Source organism: Leishmania infantum, chromosome 27, assembly GCF_000002875.2.
Source record: "Leishmania infantum JPCM5 genome chromosome 27".
In the NCBI taxonomy this organism is placed as follows: Eukaryota; Euglenozoa; class Kinetoplastea; order Trypanosomatida; family Trypanosomatidae; genus Leishmania; species Leishmania infantum.
In genome coordinates, this window is record NC_009411.2 from 879,505 (window position 1) to 907,299 (window position 27,795).

The 27,795-nt window shown below is 60.9% G+C and overlaps 6 protein-coding genes across 6 annotated transcripts; all 6 read right to left on the reverse strand.

Moving 5' to 3' along the window:
• Positions 1–649: 649 nt before the first annotated feature.
• Positions 650–898, reverse strand: LINJ_27_2000 (hypothetical protein, unknown function; the record flags this gene model as incomplete). The annotated part of the gene is made up of 1 exon (XM_001466374.1): positions 650–898. The coding sequence occupies one exon, from the start codon at positions 896–898 to the stop codon at positions 650–652; it is 249 nt and encodes an 82-aa protein (XP_001466411.1).
• Positions 899–2,691: 1,793 nt separating this feature from the next.
• Positions 2,692–3,138, reverse strand: LINJ_27_2010 (conserved hypothetical protein; the record flags this gene model as incomplete). Its single annotated transcript, XM_001466375.1, has 1 exon — positions 2,692–3,138. The coding sequence occupies one exon, from the start codon at positions 3,136–3,138 to the stop codon at positions 2,692–2,694; it is 447 nt and encodes a 148-aa protein (XP_001466412.1).
• Positions 3,139–4,607: 1,469 nt separating this feature from the next.
• LINJ_27_2020 (putative RNA-binding protein) lies at positions 4,608–5,957 on the reverse strand (the record flags this gene model as incomplete). The annotated part of the gene is made up of 1 exon (XM_001466376.1): positions 4,608–5,957. The coding sequence occupies one exon, from the start codon at positions 5,955–5,957 to the stop codon at positions 4,608–4,610; it is 1,350 nt and encodes a 449-aa protein (XP_001466413.1).
• Positions 5,958–8,598: 2,641 nt separating this feature from the next.
• LINJ_27_2030 (hypothetical protein, unknown function) lies at positions 8,599–11,898 on the reverse strand (the record flags this gene model as incomplete). Its single annotated transcript, XM_001466377.1, has 1 exon — positions 8,599–11,898. One exon carries the CDS (start codon positions 11,896–11,898, stop codon positions 8,599–8,601), a length of 3,300 nt encoding a protein of 1,099 aa, XP_001466414.1.
• A 3,159-nt stretch (positions 11,899–15,057) lies between these two features.
• On the reverse strand, positions 15,058–16,071 carry LINJ_27_2040 (conserved hypothetical protein; the record flags this gene model as incomplete). Its single annotated transcript, XM_001466378.1, has 1 exon — positions 15,058–16,071. The coding sequence occupies one exon, from the start codon at positions 16,069–16,071 to the stop codon at positions 15,058–15,060; it is 1,014 nt and encodes a 337-aa protein (XP_001466415.1).
• Positions 16,072–17,984: 1,913 nt separating this feature from the next.
• Positions 17,985–23,546, reverse strand: LINJ_27_2050 (conserved hypothetical protein; the record flags this gene model as incomplete). Its single annotated transcript, XM_001466379.2, has 1 exon — positions 17,985–23,546. The coding sequence occupies one exon, from the start codon at positions 23,544–23,546 to the stop codon at positions 17,985–17,987; it is 5,562 nt and encodes a 1,853-aa protein (XP_001466416.2).
• Positions 23,547–27,795: the final 4,249 nt, after the last annotated feature.

Genomic DNA, 27,795 nt, shown 5'->3' on the forward strand with positions numbered 1-27,795 from the left:
TAGCGAGAGAAAGAGAGGAGTAGAGCTGTGTTTGAGCGCAATGATGCGCTGCCGCTGGCGTAGTTGGTGTTCGTGTGTGTGTGTGTGTGTGTGTGTGTGTGTTTGTGTGTGCATGTGAGGACACAAAGGAAGGTAACAAACGAATGGGCGAGAAGGAGGGAAGGACGCGATGATTTGCACCCCATGGAGATGCATTAGCGAGCAACATTGGTCGCTGGCGCAGCAGAGGTGTTTCACAAAGAAGGGTGCTCTCGTCCCAGTATTCTGCGTTCTTTCCAGCTTGTTCATTTTCTGTGGGCTGGCGATAGAAGACGGACGACAAGACATAGCAGAAGGTGGCAGCAGGCAGGCAGGCAGGCAGGCAGATGTGCTGGCGCGTGCCATGCAGAGAGACAGAAAAAGAGCCGCAACTGCAAGAGGAGCAGCAGCAGCGATCACAAAGGACCCTTTCGTCCTCGCACGTGCAGGACAGGAAGCAAAGGAAAGAAGAGACAGCGGCTCGCCATCACCTGAGATGCAACCGATAGAAAAAAAAAACAACGAAAAAGAGAGAGCAGTGCTGATGAGGAGAGGGGCGCACGACAGAGGCTGAGGACGCACATCAGCGACGACGCAGGCGCGGAGCCATGTAGTCTAAAGTGCGGTAGGACTATGTTGTGTCACCGCGAGGGCTTCCATCCAAGCGCCACGACCAGCTAGACGCGTGAAACGGCGTTAGCGCCTCGACCCGACCTTCCATGTCACGTATCATGCCATGAATCTTCTTGATGTAGTCGAGATGGGCACGGTAGGTGCGCTGCCGCAAAACGAGGTTGTAGTAGACACGAGCCAGCTGGCCCTGCAGCTCCTGCTCAGCAAGAACAACGTCTACCTCCTTTCGGGTCAGTTGCGGCTCCATCGCCCGCTCAAAGAAAGGGAAGGGCTGGCGTGTAGGAAGTAGTGTGTGTGTGTGTGTGCGGCCTGCCGCGTGATGCCCTTGTCGCGCACGGAGACAGAGAATGTTGCGTTGCCCTGAAAGCACAAAACGAGAGAAGGAGGGAGAGGGGTGAGCTGAAAGAAAGGACAGGGAGAAAGAGAATGCGAAAGGTAAGGCGAGCAGAGGCGCTCTGGTGCGTAGGTGTGTAGTTGTCGCTGCTGCCTTGAGTGCCGCCTTTACGGCAGCTAGGCAGTCCATCTGCTGTTGCATGCGTGTTGTCCGAATACACAACCCATCTGCAGATGCCTACGGGTGGGGGGAGGGGGGGGGTCGATGCACATTCACGGCAATCATGACGTGCACCGTACGTGTTGGAGGGCGGGAGGCGGAAAAGAAAGCGAGAAGAGAGTCCGTTGGGCACCTGCACGCCAGCAGTGCCCAGACGTCACGAACATTTTCCACGCAGCCGCCTCAGTTCCTCACCCATCGGCGACCAACGGCGAAAAGGCGCGCTCATGCGTGCCTGTCTCGGCACGTCTACTGTTCGCGCATGTGTTGCACTTCCTTTTCGTTGAATCTTTTTTTTTCGGTTCTCCTTTGCGCTACCACTGCTGCTCCAATCGCTCTTTGCTTCCTATGTTTTATGTTTCCGTTGTTCGGTCGTGGGCGCTCTCACGGAAACCCCTCCTACAGACAGACAGACCAACTCAGAGAAGGGGAAAGCGCGAGGTCAGACTCGTCCAAAACGTCTTCTAGAGTGTCCCACCGTGCGTGTGTGTGTGTGTCTGTGTCTGCGCGGAAGGGTACGCGTTCATACTCTCCGCGCGGGTTGACGACGCCGGCGTTTGTGCCCGTGCGTGCAACGCCGGGGGCAAGCATGATTCTAGACACACGCGCATGCCAATGCGTACGCGACTGGAACGGGTCGGCGGGAAAGGCGGAGAGAGGCCGGTCGTGACCACTACACAAAAAATGTCCTTTTCTGCTTCAACGCGGCCATTCGCCGCCATGGAGCATCAGCCCAGCCACCCCCACCACCACTCTGGCCCCCGGCCCGGCCGCACAGGACCGTCATCGCGCGGCGCGAAGCAGCGGGACACACACGCCTCCCAGCAATGCGCCGCCACAGTCGCCGGGGCGCGGCCTCCGCCTCAACGTCGGCACACCACCCGCGCCCCGCCCGCCGCCACCGGGTGCACCCCCTCGGGGTCGCATAAAGGCTCCCCGCCAGCAGGCAGCGAGCACCGGGTGGCGTGCGCGCGAGCCGCGCTGACGCTCGGCCCATCGCGCGGACGGCACAAGCGCCTTCACAGTCGCCGGCCGCTCCAGCAGCACGCCGTCCAGGGCCTGGCTGCGGACAGGAGTCGCGCTGGCCTCCCCTGTGGGGTAGGCACCTGACCCTGTCACCACCGGAAGCGGCTCGGCACTGGCAGGGGTAGGGGTGGGGGGCTGCCTGACTTTCGCCACAGAGTGGGGGAGGGGGAGGTACAGGACCGTGAGACGCCACGCACGGAGGTGTGTGCCCCCCCGCCCATCCGTCGTCAGAGGCACTACGAACGAAACGAAAAACAAAGAGAAAGAAAGGAGGAAAAAGAAAAAGCCACCAGAGGCCACAGCAGGCCTTGTCCTTCAGACCCACCACCGCAGCACTCGTACACGCCAATACGCGGAGCATCACGGACTTACGACGATGGAGAGAAAGACACCCAGATGTGCATGCGCACGCAACCGCACCTCAGGCGAGAAAATAAAAAGAGGTTTGGGTTGCTGCTAAGTTACTCGATCTTCTTGCACGGATACGCAGCCTTGGGGTACGATGCTATCCAGCGTTCCTTGTTCACCTGCGAGTAGTCCCAGTGCTTCGCGCATTCCTTCGCCCACCACACGCGCCGCATCATGGACGTCTCCTTGTTGTTCGCCACGTTCTCGTACCACAGCGGGGCGAGCGACATGCCCACGCAGAAACCGAGCACTGAAAAGCCGCTGAAAGTAGAGAAGAGGACAAAATACGTGTTTCTGCGCCGCATCACGACATACCACGACCCGAGCAGCGTCGTCGCCGCGGACACGGTCAGCGCAAAGGTGAGTTGACGGCGCCGCTGCCTAAACTGTCGGCCCCACACCCCACCTTCTTTCTCGAAGCGGCGCATATCGCTGGGCCACATCATCGGCAGATCAGCTATCAGGACCTTGTGGCCCGTGTTGCTCTCGTTCGGGTTCATCGTTAGAGGAGATAGACGGATGCGTAAATGCGTGCGAAGAGGGAAGAGAAAGAGAGAAGACGAAAAGCGCACACGCACACAACGAGATTTAGGTTTCGTAGGTCGAGTGCACACACACGCGCGCGCACCAGACGCACAAACACCTAGACGTCGATGAAAGGCAATGAAAAACGGTGCGCCGTTATATTTTGTTTGGGAGGGAGGGGCGGAGGGAGACGGATCTTCTTCACCACAGAAGAACGGAAGGAGAGAGAGACAAATTATGTATACAAGTATAAGGTATACATGTATAATATGTATGCGTATATTTCGGTCTTCACCCAATCCGCTCTTCGGCCTTTTCGCTTTCCTTTTTTGTTTTGGTGTCAGCGAGTGTGTGTGCTGTGTCAACGATTTTCTGTTTGTGTTATTTTGCGTGCGTTGCGTGCTTCTTTACGATGGAGCTCCATCCTAGCCGTCGCAGAGGTGTGTTGGTGTGGGCGTGGGAGAGGGGGTGAAGTGAGAGAGAGGGGATGGCCGGTAGAGGCAATAACGAAGACAGACAGCTAGAGAGGGCTACAGACGCAAACTCATACAGACCCCCTCCTCCACGTGGTTGTGACGAATCGGCACCATGAGAAATGCGAAGCACAGACAAGACTACGCGAAGGAGAGAAAGGTCGACGGCGGCGCACATCAGGCGTGTGCGTTATACACGCCACTCTGGAGCTGAGCACGCCGTTTCCGCCGCGGATCTGGTCGACAAGACGAGAGAGGGAGAGAGAGGGCGGCGAGGAGGGAACCACATCCTCCGTCTGCGCTTTTCTTTCTACACTCGCCCACGCCCACGCCCACGCCCACACACTCCAACACCGCCGTATACGGCTGTCGTGGCAGGGGAGGTGGTAGTGGGGATAAGGCACCACTTTCTTTCGGGGCTCTCTGAGTTTCTTTTGTGTGTGCAGTTCTCGCTGGTGCTGCACACGCGGTTATGTCGGTGCATCACCACCCACCGGAAAGACGTCGTGAAGGGAGAGGGGGGAGGAGGGAGGAAGAGGAAGGCCACGACGGAAAACAAAAAAAAAAAACAAAGAGGCGGAGAAGAGAGAAAGACCCGCCACGCACATGAGCACCAACACCTCCCTCGGGTGCCAGAATACATATGCACTCGCACCAACATCGCACATATATATATAATAAAACACGAACAGCATCTTCTTCTTTACCGATATCCGTTTTCTGCTGCCTTGACGTGCACACGTGTACAACGCTCATGTCACCATCATCCGCGTCAGGCGCAACGTCCCATCTATGCCATCTTATGCTACGCAACTTCCTTTTTTTAGCCTGCGACACTGTCCGCATCGCCTCAGTGCTCTTATCAGGCACGTTAGGACGAGAGGCGAGAGGAGGGCACTGTCGCGCTGCGCTCGCCTAAACGCGCCATCACCACCGTCACGCGCACATCGTTCCGGTTGGGCCTGCTGCCTTTAGCGGCGACGCGGCGGGCTGCGACTGCGTGGCGGGCTGCGACTGCGCGGCGGGCTGCGACTGTGACGGCGGCGACGCGGTGGGCTGCGACTGCGCGAGTGGCGACGCGGTGGGCTGCGACTGCGCGAGTGGCGACGGCGGCGGCGGTCGCGGTCGAGCGAGTCAGAGCGGCGGCGGTCGCGGTCGAGCGAGTCAGAGCGGCGGCGGTCGCGGTCGAGCGAGTCAGAGCGGCGGCGGTCGCGGTCGAGCGAGTCAGAGCGGCGACGGCGACGGCGGTCGCGATCGGACGTAGAGGAAGACGAGCGACGACGGCGTCGACGTTCGTTGCTGCGGCGTCGGGAGCCGTGCGAACGCTCCTTGCACTGTGCCGCCACGTGCCCCTCTTTGTCGCACCGGCGGCAGATCAGTGGAAGTCGTTGCTCAATCCTTACGCGGGTTCCCATAAGCATCTCTCCCGATTTGCTGATGGCCCGTTTGGCGTTCTCGGCTGAGGTGAAGGCCACAAAGGCGACGCCGATCTCTGGCTTGATAAACACGTCTGTGAGCGACCCACAATCGGGAGAGAAGAAGGCGCGCAGCGCCTCCTTTGTGACATCAGAGGGGACGCCGTGGACGACGACGCGGACATCCAGCTGCCGCCGGCTCGGCGCAGAAGCAGTGGTGCTCTCATTGCCGCGACGCGTCGCGTCGCGCCGGGATGCAGGCGCAGGCGCATCGTCGCGTGGAGGGCAGGGCCGTACGACGACTGGGTTACCGTTCACCATGGCCCCGTCCAGCTTTAACGCTTTCTCGCACGCCTCTTCCGTCGTGTAGCCCACGAAGGCCATGTGGCGGGTGGGGATCAGGTGAAAGTCGCAGATGGCGCCGCACGGGCTGAAGACCTCGCGCAGCTGCGCCCTCGTCGTATGAGGATAAATCGACGAGATGACAACTTTATTCTTGGACGTCCTCTCAGCATCTGCCGAGCGACGCATCAGCAGGCCAGCACCCGGTTCCGCTGAAGCTGCTGCTGCAGCCGCGTTGCCGTTGGAATCGCCGCCAGCGTTCGCAGCGGTGGTTGTAGCGTTGCCAGCCGGCTTCTCTGTCGCAGCGGCGGTTGGCGCCACAGCGGAGATGTAGATTGGGATGTCTTCCTGGAAGTCACTGCCGCTTATCGACACAGCACTGACGGCATCCTCGGGTTTGTCGAAGACGACCTCGACGGCTGCCGCAGCCCCGGAAGCCGGCTGGTGCTCCGCGGAGGGCATGTGCACCTCTGCCACATTGCCGATCCGAGTGAAGAAATCGAAGATGTCATCCTCCGTCGCCGAGGTCGGCATCCCGGTCACGTAGACGGTGCAGGCACTCATGATGGCGTGTCTTCCTTGTTCTTCTTTCTTGAAGAGGGAAACACGAAAGAAACAGCACTCCAGCACACACACACACACACACACTTGTGCCAGTATCTCTGTACCGCCAAGAGGGGGGCCGGCGGGCGAGAAGAAGAACGAGATGAGCCCCCGTGTGCACAGCCCGCTGCGGGTACGCGAGCACACGCGAAGGGAGCGAAGGGTGTGCGCAAGCAAAAACCACAACAGCACCAGCACAAGGCTCCCTCTGACACGCACCACAGGCACGCGCAGACAGGCACACACGCACACAAAGGCAAAATGCCCCCAGAACACAGCAGACGAAAAAGAAAGAGCGAATCACAGTGCGCGTCAGGCGGAGCGAAAGTGATCAAGGGCCGCGATGGCTTTAGCGAGATCCTTGATGTTCCGAAGAGCGCGAAGGGGTCGGTGGTGGTAACGGTGATGGAAGTGTCGTGTGACCGAATACGCACACGCACACGAAAGAGATACGGGAGACAGACACGCAGACAGGATCAGAGCCGCGGCACGCACGCACACACACACACACACAACCGCTGATACTACACGCACCGAGACACGGAGACAAAGAAAAAGGGGCGGTTAAAACGTGTGCACGTTCGAGCCTAAAAACTCCGCCTGTTGTGTTTTCTTTCGCTTCCTGTGGGTGGCGAGGGCGCAGAGAGAGCAGAGAGATCAGAGAAAGAGAGAGAGGACTGGTGCACCGATTTGTGTGTGTGTGTGTGTGTGTGTGTGTGGTGTAGCGTAGAGTTTGCGGGGTTTGTGGGATGTGTGAGGTGTGACGTGGGGGGCACACGCAGGGTTCGAGTCCAATGCAACAAAAAAGAGCCGCAAAACGTTGGAGAGTGAGAGGACAGGTGTGTAAGGGGGTGGAGAAGCACACATAAACACGCACACATGTAGGCAGACAGAGAGAGAGACAGAGTGAGACGCAGGAGAACAGCGAAGAAGAAACAAAGGACAAGAGGAAGCGTGTGTGGCAGGTGAGGAATGTTCGGGCGAAGTGCGCGAACAAAACACACACGCACACAACTGCACACACAGACTAATATCAGCAAGATATAAAAAAAAATGATGATAACACATCCGAAAGGAGAAGGCGCACGCACACACGAAGAAGGCAAAACACAAAGAAAGAAACGCTGAACGAAAAGAAAAAAAAGAAAGATGAAGAAGAAGTGAGCGTGTACGTGTTTGTGCATGTGTTGTTTGTGGGGGGTTTCCTTTATTCTGGTGGGAAGAAGGTGGACGGAGAAGGGAAAAGCGTCCGAGGATGAGAAGGGGCGAGCGGCGGCACTGAGAAATCAGCATGGATGCACGTGTGCCTCTTTGTCTTGTGTAGAGATGCGTATGCACGGCTTCTCTCGTCTTCGCTCTCTCAGGCGGCGCAGTGGCAGGCACACACACTTACACATACACACACACATGTATATATACATGTACCACGGCCACCCCGTCGCCGTTCCCGCTGTCCCGCCCCTCCTCTCTCTCCCTCGTCCGCTTACGCTTCCTCTCACTGCATCCACCCCCTCTCGATGCCCGCCATGCGTCGCCCAGCCATCCACGAGGAAATACACAGACCCCATCCAGTGAACCATCTTCACTCTCCCTGCTGCTGCCGTTGTAGTTGCTGTCGCCGCTTCTCTGCCACTGAAGCATGCATTGCTTCAGCACTGATGTTGCTGTGTGCATGTACATAGAGGTATCGCTGTCGCGATCACGTCATCGTTAGCACGCCAACGGGTAAAGCGTTGGCCCACTCACTGCGCTGTCTGCAGCTGCTTCCTGCTACTGCACTGTTAGTCACTGCTGCTCCGGTGGTGGAGGTGGGTGGGCGGGGTTGCCCCCCTCCCTGTCCCTTCTCGTTGCATGGGGTCAGGAGTGTGGCACACCTCAAGGTCGGTGCATGTATGCGTACGTTTGTTGTTTGTTTTCTATTTTGTGCGTATATCAGTCTGAGTGTGTGCGTGTCGTTGTAGCGTGCGTACCTGTGCACATGCGCGGCTCTCACTGGGTGCGTGGTCCGCCCCCACTCACGGCCCAGCGCCCATCGCAATGGATGCTGCTCATCACCCGCGCAGAAATGTCCCCCTCCCCCTTCCTCGTGTCCGCTCTACTTCCGGCAACCTTCGATCACGACTCTGGGCGATTGTGCTCGGGCATATACACACGTACACACAAACCCCTTCCACTCCACTGCCTGCTCACCCTTGCGTGCTCGACGCGCTTGCCGGGTTCGTATTTGTTCTCCCTATGCTTTCACCACCACCACCCGCCACCAAGCTCCAGCAGAAGCTCTCACACATTGGGCATCTGAAAGCACACGTAAAGAGAAAGCTACCCTGCCGTCGTAGGACCCTCCCCCTTCTCCAGCACACTCACCCCTGCAATCAAGGCGGAAGCGCCTCGACCTCTGCTCAACCCGCTCCGTCGCCTCTCCCCGGCATCTCCGGCCTCACCACCACACCACTCTCGTGTCGCCGTCAGCTCTGTGAGAGCGGTGCGCCTGCTTCGACCAACCGAGCCTCACCGCTACAGTCAGAGGTAGAGGGTGGGGAGGGGGCAAGTGTCGTGCCCTGTATAGCCTCCCCTCCCCAGAAACTCGTCTGCACCGCGCTGCCTAGCTCCGCTCCTCTCTACTTGCGTATCGTGGATTTTCATGTATCTCTCCTAGTGAAGCGCTGTACGAGTCCAGCATGTGCTGCATCAGCATGGACTTCATGAGGAACAGCTCGTGCATGACAGGATGACCACGTGGCACGTCCACCAGGCGGTTCCTCATGCCGTCCCACGGCGAGGTGAGTAGCAGCACCCGCCCAGGGTGGTGAAGCTCGTGAGAGAGATCCCGCGCCTCGTGCCGCCTGTCCTCGCTCTTCGAAGGTAAGCTCTTGAGATTTGATGCACCCTGAGCGCCACTGTCCACCGATGTGCACACTCTAATCATCACCTCAGAAACTGAGGTGTTCGCGCCGTCCTCCACGGTATCATCTACTGCCCTTGGAATGGTGTTGTCGTGTACGCACGGCAATGGAACCTCCGTCGCGGTGGCCTTGGTGGGCGCTGTGGGCGTGTCTACCATCTCCGTTTCCGCATGCGCGCCGGAAGCCACGCCGTATGTCGCTGTGTCACGCTCACGCAAATCTCGAAGTGCTTGCTGCCGTGCATCTGTGGCGGCCGGAGCCGCAGCTGACGACACCTCGGCAGAGGCGGCGATCTGAGGTCCGACCACTTGCCGCAGCAGTCGATCAATGGTATTCACCTGCAGCCGCGGCACGCAGTCGAAGCCGTTCACAACACTCCATACCGGAAAGCACGCGCCCGCTGGAGCGCTCTGTTGCGGCACATCGCGACGGCTGTAGCCGCCGTCGGCCCGCGCGCAGCTCACCTGGTCAAAACACGAAGCAGCTGGCAGGGACAAGGTCGGCATCGGTGCAAACGCGATCACGTGAATACGCTTGAGCACAGCCGGCGGTAGTACCTCGTCATAGTGCAACCGAGTGGCGAAGAGCACAGCAACGCCGCCGCCGAGCGAGTGGCCTGTGATGAGAATCGAATAGGACGGGTGCTCCGCCGCAAGCTGCTCGAGCCCGTCGAGAAGTCCATCTGGTGTGTCCAGCGGCTGCAGTGCATACGGCTCCAGCGCGACCATCACCGGCTCCTTGGTCGCTTCAGGGGCACTGATGTCATCTGTTTCACTGCCGGTGGCACTAAGCGATGTCTGCTCCTCCACACCCACGACTCTCTTCGCTGGAGACGACGGAGTCGCTGTCGCACGCATGTTGACACGACGTGCTGCGTCTTCCGCGGTGGTCGGCGTCGCGTCTGTGACGGCCTCGACCGCCGTCGCAGCTGCGGCTGCTTTCCTTTGTTGCTCCACTCTCTCCCCATACCGCGAGGCCCGCTGATCAAAGAGCGTATTCACCACTTCCGCTGCGCCTTGATGGGCGTAGCCACCACAAAATGGCTGGCTGACCGCAGCGAGGTCTGTCATGATGTCGAACGTGTTTAACGTTCCGCGGAAGGAGACGACGATGCGGCCGGCGACGTCGTCGACGAGGAGGGCGTAACTCGGCTCGGTAGCCTGTGAGGCCCACCGCGACAGCCGCAGAGCACTCGGTGGCAGCTCCAGCAAGCTCGTCACCGCTGAGTCATTTTCCTGCTTCGATATTTCGGCGCCGCTGCGTTTGATCGTGAAGAGCAGTGCGACCGAGAACGTGGAGGAGAGGGAGCCGCGCCGGTACACTTCGCCGTAGACTGCCGTAGCGTACCGCATGGCCTGCCAGAGAAGCAGCTGCACCGGATAATGAGCGAGGGGCCACGTTGATGACGCAACGTCATCATCATTATCATCGGATGCCGCCCGCTGTGCCATCATCGGTGTTGCCGCCCCCTTTCGCAAGAAGGGAGACGAGAAGAAGCCCTTGACGCCGGCACCCCTCACACTCGTCTTGAGATTTTCGAGGACGGACTTGTCCACGCGCAGCGGCCGAAGGGCCGCGAAGGCGGGCGTGGAGCATGTGGTGGCGGCAACACCTGTCTGCGCTGGCCAGTGCAGCCGCACCTCATCCCAGCTGATGCTGCCGAGGAGCGCCGTGTCGTCCAGAGATGCCGCACACGCTGCATATAGCGCCTGATGCGCGTTGCTCAGATCCTGCATCGTCGAGTACCGTTTCAAAAAAGTAAGCGGCGTCAACGTCGGATAGCGCGCAATTATCGTGTCGAGCAGCGCGTACACACCCCTAAGCACAGCCTTCGCATTGGCGTCGCGGAGGTTGTTGGCGCTGTCGTCAGGGTCGAGGTAGCTCACCAGCATTGCCTTGGCGCGATCCCATGAAAAGGGTCCGCTAACCATCGAGGATAATGTAGTGCCCGTTTCGACCGCCGCCGACGTTGTGAGCGCGGAGGTAGAAGGGGAAGATAAAGCCGATGTCGGCAAGGTGGACGGCATCTGATGCGCGACCGGAGCAAGGACCTCGCACTCGTGCACCAGCCGCATCTTGGCGAGGCAGTGGATGTGCAAGACAAGGCCGCAGATATTGCATCGGTAGCCTTCCGTGCCGAATCCAAGGAACGGCTGAGACGGAGCTGCAGCAACAGCAGCCACAGCTGACGAGAACGTCGACGAGGAGGAGGGGGTCGCCGTTGCAGGTAACAGAGAGCACGCCGCCTCAGATGGCGTTGTGGGTGATGCAAGAAACGATAGCAGAGCAAAGGGCGGCGACGAGGCAGTGCCCGACTGCAGCGTCGTCAACATCGCCTGCTGCGGCTGTGGTTGCGGCCACATCTTCGCTTTCAGCACCGTCTGCTTGCACACCTCACAAAGGGCAGGGAGAAAAAACTGTCTCGACCGCAGCTGATGGACATGCGGCGGCGACGAGGTAGACGACGGCGCGCGGTTCTCGGGTACGGCCCTCGTGCTGTCGGCTCCCTCCGCCCCTCTGCCAAGCTCACCGTCTTGCATCGGCGTAGGCGAATCCGTCATGCGCTCTGCACCCGTGCGTACGCCTGGAAGGGCCAGATGCGACAGGAAGGTGTTAAAGGGTATCTTGTCAGAAATGGAACTGGGCAGCGTAGTGGCCCAAGCGGGTGGCGGCGTACACGGTCGGTTGGCCGCCACCACCGTCGGTAGACCGCCGGCATCGTGCGGTTCTGCTTCGCATGTGTGCGGGAGAGTCTTTGTTGAGTCTGCGGCAGCCGCTGTTGAGTCTGACGCCCTTGTTGCCGCTCGCTGAGGTTGGCCCTCCCTGAATAGCTTTAGTGCCGCCGCCTTCTCAGTAAGATACTGCAGGAAGTCTGAGGACGGCACCGCGTCTGCCGATGCAGACGGCGGAGCGGTGCTGCAATCGCCGTGCGCTGGCGTTGTTGTCACTGAACCCGCCGTCGCATCATCTTCCGAAGACGCTGATGCGGACGCGCTCATCGCTGGCCGACAGTCACGGCGGCGCGCCTGCACCGTTGTCGGCCCTGTTCAAAAGGCGAGCAAGGAAGAGCAGAAATATACAAAAGAAAAAGAAGCCCTATAGGAGCGCCTACGCTTGTGCCACGCCCTCCACCCCACCCTTCCCCCGGCGGGACGAGTCCTCCCTCTCACCTCTCACAACACGTTGTTCAATCAGTCGCCCGGTGTTGGCAGCAGCAGACACGCATGTGACGCAGACGACAACGAAAAGCAAGATGCCACGCGTGGCTGTCGACAGGAGCGCGTGCCGGTGCGCCTATGCAGGGGAAGGGGGAAGTAGGCCCCTCGATCGCGCGCGTATGGGTGTCTTCCACACGGAATGGACCCTTTCGTCCGCCTCTTCGAGGACGAGAGGCAGGCAAAGGACAAGCCCGAAACTCGCGCGAGCGACAGACGAGTGCGGCGAAAAACGCAAGCGGCACGCCAATATGGAAAGGGGAGGCGTGCAACTGCCAAACAACTCTAACGCTGACAGTGGGCACAAGCGAGTAAGCAAACCTGGTTGTGAATTGAAGAATCAGCAGGTCAGCAATGCGAGCCGCAAGAATGAGACGTCACACGGTGGTCAGCTGGTGAACGCGAGCACAGAAGGGAAGCACCAAAGGCAAGAGAACGACACGCGCCCGACGGCGAAGAGAGCAGCAGCCGCAACACTCGTGGTAGCAGCAATATGTCACATGCGAGTGGCTGACGTATGTGATGGATCATCGGCAGAGGAAGACACGAGTGGCGTTGCAATCTTGCCCAGCGCTAGGAAAAGCAGCGCTTTTATGTCTCTGTGTGTCTGTGTGTGCACGTGCTCGAGTGGAGGGATTGACAGGAGACAAATCGGGGGGAGGAGGCAGCAGGTGGCAGAGTAGAAGTAACTAAACAGACATGCATACGCCCGTTTGATTGGCGGGAGACCTGCAAGGGTGCCTTGCTGCGTGACCGCTCGTACGTATAAGCAAGATCGACCCCTGGGGTTCACAGATTCGCGAATTGCTCCAAAGAATTTGGTTTTTTATGTCCTTTTCTGCTTCAACGCGGTCATTCGCCGCCATGGAGCATCAGCCCAGCCACCCCCACCACCACCACTCTGGCCCCCGGCCCGGCCACACAGGACCGTCATCGCGCGGCGCGAAGCAGCGGGACACACACGCCTCCCAGCAATGCGCCGCCACAGTCGCCGGGGCGCGGCCTCCGCCTCAACGTCGGCACACCACCCGCGCCCCGCCCGCCGCCACCGGGTGCACCCCCTCGGGGTCGCATAAAGGCTCCCCGCCAGCAGGCAGCGAGCACCGGGTGGCGTGCGCGCGAGCCGCGCTGACGCTCGGCCCATCGCGCGGACGGCACAAGCGCCTTCACAGTCGCCGGCCGCTCCAGCAACACGCCGTCCAGGGCCTGGCTGCGGACAGGAGTCGCGCTGGCCTCCCCTGTGGGGTAGGCACCTGACCCTGTCACCACCGGAAGCGGCTCGGCACTGGCAGGGGTAGGGGTGGGGGGCTGCCTGACTTTCGCCACAGAGTGGGGGAGGGGGAGGTACGGGACCGTGAGACGCCACGCACGGAGGTGTGTGCCCCCATCACCAGGGAGAGCAAAAAAGAAACACAGACGCGGGGAAATGAGGAAAGACACAGTGGCGGAAAACAGAGAAGGAGCAAGGTGAAGCAGTGTTCCTTCCGCTGCGCGTCTCCCGCGACTCCTTTTGTGTTTCTTCGAAGTTTTGATGAGTGCAACGAAGAAAGTAAGCCATACAAACTGACAGCCGCGAGGCGCTGGCATCGAGGCAGGCGTGTGTATGCGTATGGGAGAGGAGAGAGGCACGGGGAGAGGAAGAGCAAAGAGGTGGAGATGAGCAAGAAGGAAAACTAGGCGCTCACGAAAATTAAATGCGGAAGACTGTGAGAAGACGAAGAAGGGAGGGGAAGGAGGGGCGGGGGCGGGCCGCGGAGAGAGAAGCACAACAGGGGAAAACAAACAAAGAACGGGAGGATCGCACCAAGCGAGCGTAAATGATAAAAATGGAGAAGGGCACGGACAAGTAGCCTGTATAGCCTCACGAGTACGTCCGGTCAGTCTCTCCTTGCACTGCTGCCCGAAAAAGCATCACCATCACCGTTATCACGATGGGTCAGGTGCATCTAGGTAGATGGTACCACTAACGAAACACCCCATCTACCTCCTCCTCTGGTGCCATCTTTGCCGAGCCAGAGCCAGCTGAGGAGGGGGTGGGTGGGTTGCGCTGAGGGCAGACGAGTCTGTACTAGCTCGGCAACTGAAGAGAAGACAACATACGGCTTGCCGCTAGCGCACACTTGCGACCGCCCAGTGACATGGCCTCTTCTTGTCCCTTTTTCTTTTTTTCTTTGGGAAGGGGGGAAGGAGGAGGTCGTCATGTGTGCTTCCTCGTCGCACAGTGCACACAGCAGATGTAGAGACTGACTAAGTGGAGCACACCTGCCGCTGTGCACCGACGTCCGCGGAAACACAAAACGCCGACGCGAACGAGGCGCCGAAGCAAAACAAAAAAGAAAAACAAGAGGGAAAATCCAACACGATATTGGTATACCCCTCTTGCACTGGCATTGTTGCATGGCCCCCACCCTCCCCACCCTCACGCTTACACCTCTCACACCCCGACGTCACGATCGCTTATTCTCTACTCGACAGTCTCCGCACTCCCGTTCCCACTCCCTCCTCGAATCCCGACTCTTCGCTTGAGCGGTAGTATCCCCTCTGCGAGCACAACATTTGTGCCCAAATGCAGCAGCAGCAGCAACAGCAGCCAGCAGCGACGACGCCGGTGCGCACGAGGGATGCGTGGGGCCCAATGAGGAGAGGGGGAGGGGGTGGCGGAGCAAGACAGAGCAACACGTGGCAACGAAAACAACAACAAGTCGGGGCGTCGAGAAGCGATGAAAAGGACGGAAAAGAGTCGGCCCCGGGCGTTCGACAAGGAGACAACGCCAGAGCGCACCAAGGATAGGAAGTGCTAACAGCGTAAGAGGGAGAAGAGAGGAAGAGCGAGTGCGCGCGAAGGCCACACAAAGACACGAATCGCCGCCATGTCCACACATGGGTAGCGCAGCTGAAAGACGCGGTGCGTTTGTGCACTCACCTGCGGATGCGGGCGCAATGCTACTGTTTCGCAATCAGCCACGTCAGGAGGTTGGACTGGTCCCGCAGGCCGCATAGCAGCGTGAGGAACAGCAGCACGCCCACCGCCCTGTAAGAGAGCTTGTAGTTCATTACTTGCTCGGCGATGCTCTTCAGTGTGATGTCGCCACAAGTAGACCCGGCGGAAGTCCTCGACTTCTGTGTTGGTGCCGAAGACGGTGGAGAGGCGGACGGCGCCGACGCGGCCGCGGCCGCACCCGGCCCCGTTGTAAAGATGCGCGGGGGACCTGTTGCACACGGAGTGTAACAGGCATCGCTGCGCGGGGACCGCGTAGTCGGCGTGGTGCGTTGACTCTCGGAGTAGCGGTGCGGCGGCGCCTCCGGAGGGGCTGTGTTCTGCGGCTGCGTCGACGATGTCACGGGAGGCCGAGTCCTCGGCAGCGGCGCGGCGCCATCCGCAATCGGCTTGCAGCAGCCGCCTTCTTCCTTCATACACATCACAAGGCTGTCGGGCACGTTGTTGCGCGTCGCGAAGACGCACCTGAGCTTGTAGCGCATCGTGGTCGGCGAGTTTTTCTTCACCTGCCCGCGTTGCTTCCAAAACCGCGAAGCGTCGGCTACGACCTCCCGCGACGTCTTCGTCTCCTTGCTGCCAGGAACCCAATGCGCCAGCGCCGTCTGCACCGACTGCGCGTCAACGACAGCGAAGTCGACGTGAATAGCGTCCTTTGTAGCCTCTGTCGGCAGCTCGCGCTCCTCCGGGTTCTTGGCCATCTTGACATGCTCGGGATTGAAGGAGAAGATGATCGTGGCGTGCTCACCAGCGCCAATGAAGCCGACAGGGGGGTGAACAGAGTACCTGTTCTGCACCCGGCTCAGGATCTTGAACGAGATGACGTTCGCTTTCGGGTCGCCTTGCACGACCGGCAGCATGTTCTTCACCTGCACGACATTATCGATGGTGGCGTTTGTGAAGGGCAATGGAAAGAAGAGGCTGTCTTGTGACAGCTTGATCTGAAGGGTGTCGCTGGGCATGGCGGTGTGCCTCTTCTGCCGCGCGCGTGGGTATCGGTGTGTGAGCGAGCGTGTGCGATGGGGCGAAGAGAATGTGGATAGAGAGAGCGCGGGGAGAGAGACGCACGGAGGAACAGACACGCGCACACGCAGAGCGCCACAGACAGGACTGCCCCGGGGTAGTGGAGGGGGTGGAGAAAAAGAGAGACGCACCCTGCGCTGGATGCACCAGAGAAAAAAGAGGGGGAAGGCGAGGGGGGACCACGGAAAAGGAAGCGGAGGTACGGAAGGGCCAGCAGAGCAGAGCCTCACGGGCGCAGAGGTGGAGGTGGGTGGGTGGGTGGCCGATGGATGTGTTCTGTGCGCATACGATGAGGAGGTATGTGCTTGGAGAGGCTTCCGAGGACGATCATCACATGGACAAGAACAGCATCACGTGACGCCGACCTGCGCTGCTTCACGGTGCCTCTGCTGAGGCGCGGCGCTGGATGAGCAGACGACGCCCTCCTTTCGTTGCGTGCTTCTGAATATCGAGAGCGGCAGACGTGGAAGCCCAGAGTTGCAACGGTGCGACGTGCAACGAGAATAAGGGAGAGGGCGCGGGCTTGTTTTGTCTGGGATGAGTGTAAGACAGGATGTCCTGTGGAAAGTGACGATGCTCCGAGAGACGTTGGGGGAGTCGGGGGTAGCGAAGAGATGGGACGGAGAAGGAGCGATCGACAGCTGTGCAGCGAAAAGACGATGAATACATGCGGGGGTGGGGGGAAAGGCTGGGGGCAATGAAAGTGGTGACGGGCAAGGTGCCTGGGCGACGAGACATAAGGAGCAAAAGGTGGTACCCATTCGACGATAAAAAGAAAGCGAGTAGGGAGGGGGTGTGCGCGTGTGTGTGGAAGGAGGGAGGGGCAAACTGGTGGTATGCAAAGGCAGGCAGAGACAAGGATCATGGCGATGCGGTAGATGTGAGCAGTCATGTGCAGTGCAAAGAACCTCGCTCTCCTCTTGAGTGGTGAGATAAAAGGAAGCCACACATACACACGCACACGCCGTCGCAGTGATATCCATGTTTTCCGCCTCGCCCACGCCCGCGTTGGCGTGCCATCGACGCGCAGCAAGCACGTTTTGTCCGCTGCCCTCTGTGTCAACGACTCACGGACGGCGCACATGAGCAGAAAAGAAAGAGACGAAGAGAGGAGAGAGGCGGGAAGGGGGGGGGACATCAACGAGAGACAGTGGTCGAAAAAGCGTTGTCCAACAACGATAGCGCACAGGAGCGCTATTTGTGTGTGTCAGCGCGTGTGCGTGTGTGCGCGCCCAGCAGCACCGACTCCATGAGACATACATCTTTTGAGCTTTTATTCGTCTGCGCAGGCATCGAAAGCATGTAAAGGGTAAGGCATGGGCATCCCACGCACCCGCCGGCTGAAGATACACACAAGAAAGAAAACGGAACAGGCTTGATGGCGACATCAACTAGTGTACATGGTTGTTGCTGCTGCTCCTTGAAGGAAGGAAGAGCAAGTACAGGAAAAAGGTGAAACAATGCAATGCACGTTCGCCTCACACGGTTTGCCAAGAATAAAAAGATCAGGAGAATGCAAGACAGACGGTGGCGAGGCAGGTGCGTGACAGACTGCTGAGCACACGCACACAGGTGTCCATTGCCACGTAACAACTACAAGCCGAAAAGGCAACCAGAAAAAGCAGGTGACGCCTAACAGTACATGGGCAGGCAAACGCGAACACGCACAAGCGCAGAGACAGCGTGCGTACACGGGTATAACGGCATGCCTGCGATCCACAGATGGACAGCCGCAAGCACACACACAGAGACACGCACTCACCCTCTCGCGCTGTGGGGGCGTTCGACAGATTCGTGGAGAGAAACCAATCCACTTGTCTTGGGCAGCGCAGCCTACGCGGCGATGGAGACTTCACACTCGCCACGTCACAGCGACCTCGCCGTCAATGTAAAGTGTGGCGCAGCCGGTAAACGTCAGCGGTATCGAGCAGGTCGCCGCGTACACGTCAGCGGCGCTATTACCGTCGCCTTCGAGCGGTTGCAAAGGCGATGAGGAGGACGTTGCATCATGGGCGGACGACGGCTGCGGGGTCAGCGTTACCTCACCCGCCTCCCTCTCCGAGGGCTTGGGGGCGCCCTCGCGCATCGTGCAATCCAGCACGCCAGCCCGCTGTGAGGACAGGTGCTGCGGAGGACGAGCGACGGCGAAGGCCGCTTTACAACCGCTGCCGGCAGCCACCCCCTCCGTCTTGAAGAAACGGAGCGTCACTTTCGGCGCTGCAGACGGCGGTGGTGTTGACGGTAGCGGTGCAGTTACCACCTTGTCACTCGTATCCTTCGGAGCCAACCTCGGTGGCGAGGACTCGATGGCGGCCAGCTCTTCAGTGATGCGCATGAGGCGAGCGCGACGCAGCATCTGGGTGCGCTCGCGTGTGCGCAGCGCGTCGGTGGCCGCCGTGGCTGCCTGATTTAATGACGCTACGCCCCTTTCAATCACCTGCAGCTCGCCCACCACGTCCTCGTGGTCGTGCTGCAGGCGCAGTTGCTCCTTCCCCTTCTTCTTCACTATCTCCGCCGCTATGCGGTCGCGCTCGCCACAGAGGATGGGCCGTACGCGCCTCAGGTGCGCCTCCCAGACCTGCAGGTCGGTGTGCAGCTGCGCGCAGAGCTCTCGAAGGCCGATGATGGAGATTAACGACGGCTGCAGGCACGGTTGCACGCTGCCGCTACGGGATGCCACAAGTGTGGCACCTGCAGCACGCTGCACCATGATCTCGAACTCGCGCAGCGCACCGCTCTCGGGAAGCTTGGGTGCCGTGTTAACGCTCAGCGTGCAAAGGCGCGCCTGCGTGGGTGCCAGGGAGGATCCCGTGGAAGCTGCCGCGGTAGCGGCGGCTGTCGAAGACGCTATGGCGCCGTCACTGTCTTTGTGCAGCGCCTGCGCTTTCTTCTTTGACATGCCGGAAGGAGCGACGTTGGAGGGCGAGTGTCTATCCTGCGCCTTCGCTCCACTGCTACCTGCTGCAGCCGAGGTTGGGGACCTCTTCGCCTCGCGCTTGCCGTCGCTGCTCACCTTCTTCTTCTCTGAACCCTTCCCCTTGGGCGGCTCCAAGGCGACTTCAGCGGAGGAGGAGCCTTCTACGGCCGCACCAGCCTCCGCATCCATCGCTGCTGGGTTCGCGGATGAACACGGAGATCCAAGGATCGGCGTCACAGAAGCCGCTGATGTCGCAGCTTCTCCTGACCCATTGCTCGCACCGAGGGGCGTGGCCTTCGCGTCTGCATGCCCATCATCCGACGGCGGAGCGAATTCGGTTGCGGGGAGATGGCATCCCTCCGCTAGCGACTCTGGTGAGCGGTCTTGGTGTGTACAGGCAGCGCTTGGCGACTGCGCCGTCGAGGCGGCGGTTTGCTCGTCGCCCTCTGCCACCACCTCATCCATTAGCTTTTCTTGTAGGCAACGCAGCTTCATCAGGCGCCGACGCCACCACCGTACATTGGAATAAGCAGGCAGCTGCACTGCTACACGAATCACACGCCCAGCAGCTCCAGCCGCCTTGCCGTCTCTGCCACTAATCGTCGTCTCCTGACGGATTCGCAGCGCCTCCAGCATGTCGCCGCACCGCTCCGACTCCCGAAGATCCGCAGAGAGCGGGCAGAGCAACACGCCATCCCTGCCAAGCAGCGGCTCATGCAGCGTGGCCCACCCCACCGACCTCGCGGTCGGCGTGGCGCTGGCCACCTTCGTAAGCACAGATGCCTGCGCCGCCGTGTGAGAAGTAGCGGTCAGCCTCGTCGCCGTCTGCGTCGAGAGAGGCGAGGCAGCGACGCAGGCGAGACCATTCAGAAGGTAGCGCCACTCCGGCTCCATCAGCACATAGGGAGCGGGCGTAGCAGGCGTAGCAGAGGCGGCGATGGCGACAGCGCCGGCATTCACCTCGCGCGGCTGTGGGTACTGCTGCATGCGGATAAAGGCAACGTGTTCGAACTCGCCCATCGCGTCGTTCATGTCCTTTGCGTAGATGTGCAGGGCAAGCGGCACGGCAGCGCTCGCAGCAGACATCGTCGTCGCGCCCGTCCCGGGGGACGCGTCTGCTTTCAAGACGGCACCGTCGTTGTCCGTGAATGCAGCGGCGTGGCGTTGAAAGGTAGCAGCTGTGTCAACCAGCACCAGCCAAACAGATGGGTCCACAGGACTTCGCTGCGTCAGCACCTCAGCCGTGCACGTGGTTGGGTGTGGCGGTGTCAGCTCGCACTGACGAGTCACCTGAGCCACAATACGGATCGAGGGATCGCGACAGCCGCCGCTGCACACTCGCCCATCCTCACCTGCGCACATGGAGCTGTGCGTGAAGGAGAAGCCTGGTGAGGTGTAAGGCACACGCACAGCCACGCAGACAGCGCGGCACGACGGGTCGCTGGCGTGTATATGCATTGGATGCATGGTGGGCGTCAGCAGTGTCACACCCAGAGTCGAGTGCACGTCCACCGCGGCACGGCGCGCCTCGACCGAGTCCGCAATACTGCCGCCGTGGCTGGCGCTCTGCGGGCCGCCATCGCACACCGTCACTGGCGGGCTCTGCACAACGCGTCGCGTCGCTGCCGGACTCATATGATGACATCCACGCACCACTTCGTACTCCTCAAAGCCGGAGGCAAACAGCAGCGTCGTGCAAGTGACAGTGTGTGCCTCCTCTGTGAAGGGGGGCGCAGCCCCTCTGCTGCTCAGGGTACCGGAGGATGCACACCGTATCGACTGCCGCTCCTCGCACGCCTCCGCAAACGTTGGTACATCGCGCCAGCCACGCACCTGCTGCCAGGCGCACCCAATCGTGTAGGCGCCAGTCCACAGGAGAGGCCACAGCCGCTGCGCCGCAGCAGCAGCAGCTCGTTGAGCGTGGGGCGCGTCCGTGATGGCGTCAGTGCCGCTGTTGCTGCTCTTGTGCTCAGGAGCTGCGAGCTGCGCTTCTTCTTTGCTCAGCCTCGCCGCCGGCACCTGATCGGCGCGGTCCCGCTCACCCGTCCCCAGCTGCGATGACACCACCTGGAACTGCGGCAAGTCTGCGCGCGTCGCGGCGTCTCTGGTGCCGGTGGGTGCGCCGGCTGCCGCGTACGCATGACCCTCGATGCGCACTCCTGCGTAGCACCGTGTTGCGTTGGTACTATTTGCCGTCGCCGGTGTCGATGCCCTCTGCGTTGCCTGGCCGCTGCTCTGCGGTAGACTGTGGTTCGAGAGGTCCAGAACAGGGGTCAGTAAACCAAGGATCATCTGCAGCAGCAGGGAGCGTGGGCTCCCGGTTACAACCTGCAGGTGGAGCCCGTGCACCTCGCCAGATATGTAGCCGTACGTCGTGCATGCATTCTTTGCGACGTTGGCGAGAAGCGAGGCCTCCTCCGACAGCAACGGCAACACCCACGACGGCGCCGCCTCCGTCCCGCTCCGCTCGCGCACGTCGCCCTCTTCTCCGTCCTCAGAGCGACTGCGCCGGCCGGGCGAGCTGCTGACGCTCGTGATCTTAGGCTTCGCTTCTTCTACTTGGCACTGCTCCAGCCGTCGCGAGAGTTGCTCTAGCGTCAGCAGGGGTGCCGTAGGTGCACCAGGGTGCTCGGCCAACCCCACCAGCGTGGCACGCGATACCGCGTAGAGGTCCTGTAGCGCCGCCACCCGCTCCTCGTCGCCGTAGTACATTACAGCTGTGTCGTGGGCGGCCAACGAGAGGCCACGGTGGCGTTGCACGGGCGGCGCTGGTTGTGCCTCGCGCAGAGCACGCACCGCGTCGAGCACGATATTGGCGGCGGCAAGGCTGCGCTTACAAGCGTTGCGGACGTCGCGGAGCTTCTGCTTTATGTGCCGGATGCGCGCCTCGTGCATGCTGCGCAGCTGCGCCATGTCCTCGCAGCGGCGCAGCGAAACGGGATCTTCCGAGGAGCCGCTTGTGCGCATCGCTGAGTTGGCAGTGCTGGTATGGCTCAGCTTCTTGTGGCTGTGTGGCACCACCGACGGCACGCTCGGCTCGCCTGTGTTGTTTTGTTGTGGCGTCGAGGAGGCTCCCATGTTCACGTTGAAGGCGTTCGTCGTCATGAGGCGGCGGCCCTTCCTCAGCGCCTTCTCGGCCTCGGAGGCCCACGCCGCCTGCTGCGCCGCTTCGGCCTGCCTCTGAGAGGCTCTCATGTCTCGCAGCGCCACTTCCAGCGCGGCGCGGTAGCGCTGCTGACAACGAAACTGATGGCGCAGCTGAGAGAGGGTCAGTTCATGCAGTCCTTGATTGCGCAGCGTTGCCGGAGTCGCGTGCAGAGCAGACACACCCGCCACCGTAACCCCACCGCCGGGGAGATCGGACGAGATCGTACACCGCCGCGGCGACGGCCCACCCCCGCCGTGGGGAGCCCCTGAGCCCGTGGTGTGCCGCTGGGGTGCTGGCGATGGCCGACCGCTGCGCCGTCGCGCGGTGCTGCTCGCACCACCACCCGTGGACAGCGCTGGAGATGATGGGGGACCGTCGAGAGCCTTCTTGCTCCTGCGCTTCTCCTGACCGGCTTGCATACCCTTCTTCGGCGACATGGCTTGCATCATAGCCCGCGACACGGCGGAGCTGGCAGTGGATGCCACCTCGCATTGCACAGGGCAGTACTGCTCCTCCAGGTGGCGGCGCAACTCCACGGCCGCGCTCTCGGCCGCGCTCTCGTCGCAGAAGTAAAGATCGTTCTCCTGGACGTACGGAGCACCGATCGTGGCCTCTCGCTCGACAACCGCCGCGTAGGCCGCCGGCGCACGCCGTAACTCGTTCAACTCTCGCACGAGCTCCTCCTCGAAGGCGGTGTAGGCCCCGTTACTCGTGCTCACCGTCTCGCGCAGAGTCGCGGTGTTGTTGAAGTTTGCCGCCCACGTATTGCGCAGCGATGCCTCCTTCACCATGCGCGTCGACTCCGTCGTCGCCGTATCGGCTCCAGCACCCGAGGCAGAAGACACCGCTGTCAAGGCTGAGACTGCCATACCTGTGCGCGCGCGAGAGAGGCATCGGCCGTGGCGCGACAGCAGCGGCCGCGCCGTGCCCTTGTGCCCTCCTGCGCTTGGCTGCGCCGCTGTAAAGGGGTACGGCTTGCGGTGAACAGTGCCGTCGCTCAGTCGCCCTCGCAGCCCACGAATGGTCATAGTGGAAGCAGCCGCAGCAGCAGCAGCAGCCGGCGACCTGCTGCCCGCGACATTCACGCTCACGTCGGCGATGCGATTGTAGGCGGGCTGCGGGCTCGGTGGCTTAGAGATAAACTTGTACTGCATCCGAGGAGGGTTGTGACCGCGCGGCGACACGCCGCCATCCTCAGCAGGCAGGACAGCGTGGAAGGCGGCCTCTGAGGGCGGGGCCGCTGTTGCTCCTGCTGCACTGGCGACATCGGCGGGTGTCATAGTAGACGGCACCCCGTACATTTGGGTAGAGCGTCGCCCTGGCGGACGCGCGGACGTCGTGGCGGACATCACAGTAGCGAGAAATTGTTATCGCAACGTGCACAGCCAGGGAAACGGAGACAAGATGAGCTACACACGCGCACAGGCACAACGGGCAAGGCTCCGAAGAGTGTACAGATATGCTCTTGCTAGAGTGGTCGTGGCGACGCAAAGACGCGACTCCTTACACACTCGCACACCCACAACGACGCACTGCAGAACGAGGGAGGGGAGGGGGGGCGGCGGTGAGCTGCGAGTGATTCAAAACCAGCTAATAATCGAGAAAGCGTGGGGCGGTGAGAGGCGACGCGCCGCGAAGCGTACATACGTGTGCAGCGAGCAGCACTTCCTTTCCTTCGCCAGCGTGAGAGAGAGAACAGGGAAGAGGGGAGGGGATGGGGGGCAGCGTGGAGGAAAGAGAGAGTCGGCCGTGTCAGCAGTGGCACACGCAGAGTCGTATCATCGCCCACGGAGGGCGTGTATGCGATTGTGCCGCCTGCGCCGAGCCTCACAACGCAAGGTGGTATTCGCGTACGGTATGCGCATGTTGTTGTTGTTCTTGTTTGTTCCGCTACTCGCAAGAGTGCTGGACCGTCCATCCTTTGGGCTTTCCTGTCTGGCCTGGTGGAGAGGTGGGCCGGGGCGGGCCTGCCTCCAATGCGCTCGCAAGAGTCGAAAGAGAGCCCGAGAGGGACTTCGAGTGGCAGCGCGAAGAAAGCACATCGCAAGCACTCCTTGAGCAAGGAGCATGGCGAGGAGTGTCAAACCCAAGAAGGCTGTGAGCCGGGTACGTGTGCGGGAGCAAGATGTCGCGTATTCGAGGTGTGAGGAGCACATGCATGTTCTCCTTCGGCTGCTGTCCTCTTCTTGCGGTCACCAGAAACTGCGCCAGCATCTCCGATCCGTCTCCGCGTATCGCGCACACAACAGGTCAGCGTGGATACGGGTAGGTTTTGCTGGTCTTGGTCTCGGGACCAAAGTACAGGTTGATCGCATCGCTGGCCAGGTAGCGAATGCTCCGTGATTCGAGACGCTGGATCCTGTGCCATCGACTCGCCGTTTTTCACGCGAGCAGCAGCAAACAACGCACCGGGGGTGGGGGGGGGGGGTTCTGTGCTGCCGCACATCGGGAGCACGTCATTTTTCGCTTCACCGGCCTCGCCCGTTGGAGGAGAGCTGGTTTGCCATCCGCTCTGAGTGCTGTGTCCATCAGCGTGAGAGCCCGCCTTGAAGCTGCCAAGCCTCCTGAAGATGCTGATGATGTGGCCAGCGCACGTGTGCCTTGCCTGCACCGACGCTTCAGTAGCATGAGCGAACAACACTGCTGTGTGTGCTCCTTCGGCGGAGGATCGCTGGCAATCGCGGATATGGGGCTACGCGGGGCCACAGGCTGGGTATCTGCCGCCACGTGGTGGTGCCCCCGAATGCCTTGCATGCGCTGCCCGACACTTCCACCCCCAGCATCCGCCAACACAACCTTCGGCTGTGTTGCACGCGTGACTAACGGCCATGACAGTGTAGCCGCAGCAGCGCATGCTCGCTTTACACGGCAGCAGAGGCTCCGTGGCGTCCGTAAACTTAGTGCCACGTATGGCAATCTCAGCTCGCACCTCTAGCAAGATGAAGCGGCATTCCCGAGCCGACACAGCCTCGTTGGCCAGCGTCTTGTACGCCGCCGAGGAGACGCTGATGAGAATCCTCACGTTGTCTTCGGTGTGCTGGAGCTCGAGTCCGGGGCTCGTGGAGGGCGATGTGGGGCTGGGGACTCCCCGATCACTTTCAACTCGTTCCAAGAGAAGGTGGCGGCTCTCTTCACTCGGCTTCTCTTCCTCCCGCCAGGTAGGGAAGCTTTTCGAAGCGCCACTTGCAGGCGCCTGCTGCGTCATGTCTTTTTGAGCTGCGTAATGCACGCACCGGGGCGATCTCCTTCGCTTCGCAAGAATCGCATGATGGCTGCGTTGGGGTGCAGCAACGTGAGCCATCGGAGTCCCCCAATGACACCTCTGTGGTGCCGTCCTGATTGAAGGGCATCAGGTTCTCACATCGAACTCGGCGAGCAACGGAATGAAGGCGTCTTAATCCAGGATGACGAGTCCATGCGCAGGTGGGTTGCGTGCATGCACGGATTACAACGCCACCGGGGCCGGTCCGGCATGCGTGCGAGGGGGACGCCGGCATGGCGTATACAGTGTGGGGTGTCAACTGGCCCTTGTTGCACATGTCGTCCAACGATGAGCTTTCTCTTTCAGGGGAGGGCGGAGCTCATCTCACCGACTGCCAGCGGGAGGGAAGAGGAGGAGGAGGGCGGAGCAGAGAGGCGAGATTGGTAGTCACGCACACTTCTCAGGCACACCGACCCCGTAGCACATGTGTTTGATCTAGGCGGCACCACACGTGATAGCAATGAAGACGTGAATGCAAAGAGCGTGAGAAAGAGGGCAGAGGGAGATGGGAATGATTGTCTGTGCATGCGTGCTCTTATCGAATCTGAAGAGATGGTCAGAGGGGAGGCACCCGCACGCAGAGCTGCGCGTACTCTTACCCACAGCCTTCCACGTCGCAAACTCGCGCCGAAAGGTTCCCAGGGAAGGGGGGCAGAGCTAGCCAGAAGGAAGACACACTGTCGCCCTTCATCTGCTCTCCCCTACGCCACGTTCCCCTCTCCATGTCTCCTGCACGCTAGTGAGTCCGCGGCGCACGGAGCGCTGCAGGGTGGGGGAGAGGGACGGTGCAACGCGATGTGCAGTAGTAGCGGGGGGTGTGCACACGACCCCCGCCATGCCCGTGACAAGGTAGTTCATGTGTGGCTGTTTGACTGCGCTCGCCATGCTGCTACTGCTCTTGCTGGCATCCACGTTGTCTTTTTTTGTTGTGACGGTTTCGATAGAACAGAAATGAAGCAAAGGTGAGCGTCGATGTGTGCGAGTAGATGGGGCGGTGATGGAGAGGGCGTGTTTGCCGTCCATTTCACAGTGCATCTCACTGCCCGCTCCCCACCTCGCCCTGATGCACACAAACACACCCATCCAAGTTAAGACTTTCAGCCCCTTCAAGTTTCGCCCACGCGTAAATGCGCAGCATCTTCCGCCCCTCAACCACCCGCCCCTTCCCCCTTTGCAACGAGCCGCCATCACATTGACGCCATAAACACACACACGAAATCGTGCTACTATAATGCAAGGCAGTCGTCGCCTTCTCCTTCCCGCTCCCTCTGCCTTGCTCTCTTCCACCACCCTGCCCACACCACCGCATGCCGTCATGCCGAGCGGCTACAGAGGGAGGGGAGGGAGGCGTGGGGAGTCCGCAGCACGCAGACGCCAAAACACGCACAGATATTGAAGCACAGCTGCGGGGGAGAAAGAGACGCTGGGCGGTAGAGAGACGTCAGCAACACATGCGCAGGCAATGATGGCCGCAAACAACGATTCGCTTTTCAACGCGGTCATTCGCCGCCATGGAGCACGAGCCCAGCCACCCCCACCACCACCACCACTCTGGCCCCCGGCCCGGCCACACAGAACCGTCATCGCGCGGCGCGAAGCAGCGGGACACACACGCCTCCCGGCAATGCGCCGCCACAGTCGCCGGGGCGCGGCCTCCGCCTCAACGTCGGCACACCACCCGCGCCCCGCAGGCCGCCTCGCAGCCGCGCCCATTGTGCCCCCCACCCACCCACCCGCCCGCCGCCACCGGGTGCACCCCCTCGGGGTCGCATAAAGGCTCCCCGCCAGCAGGCAGCGAGCACCGGGTGGCGTGCGCGCGAGCCGCGCTGACGCTTGGCCCATCGCGCGGACGGCACAAGCGCCTTCACAGTCGCCGGCCGCTCCAGCAACACGCCGTCCAGGGCCTGGCTGCGGACAGGAGTCGCGCTGGCCTCCCCTGTGGGGTAGGCACCTGACCCTGTCACCACCGGAAGCGGCTCGGCACTGGCAGGGGTAGGGGTGGGGGGCTGCCTGACTTTCGCCACAGAGTGGGGGAGGGGGAGGTACGGGACCGTGAGACGCCACGCACGGAGGTGTGTGCCCACTCGCCGGCAGGGGGGGCCGAAGAAGAAGCAGAAAAAGCGGTATCACCATATCTGGTACGCATGTCTCCCTACCTCCCTCCCCCCGGGAGAGAGAGACAGACGGAAGGGGCTGGGGATGAGGGATCGAGATGATGAGACATGTTTGCCAGCACACAGACACACAAAGACGCTCCTTAGAATGTTCTGCGCCCCTCACACGCGTCGAGGATCATCCCCAGACAACAAAAAAGAGACATTAAAAAAAAACGTATG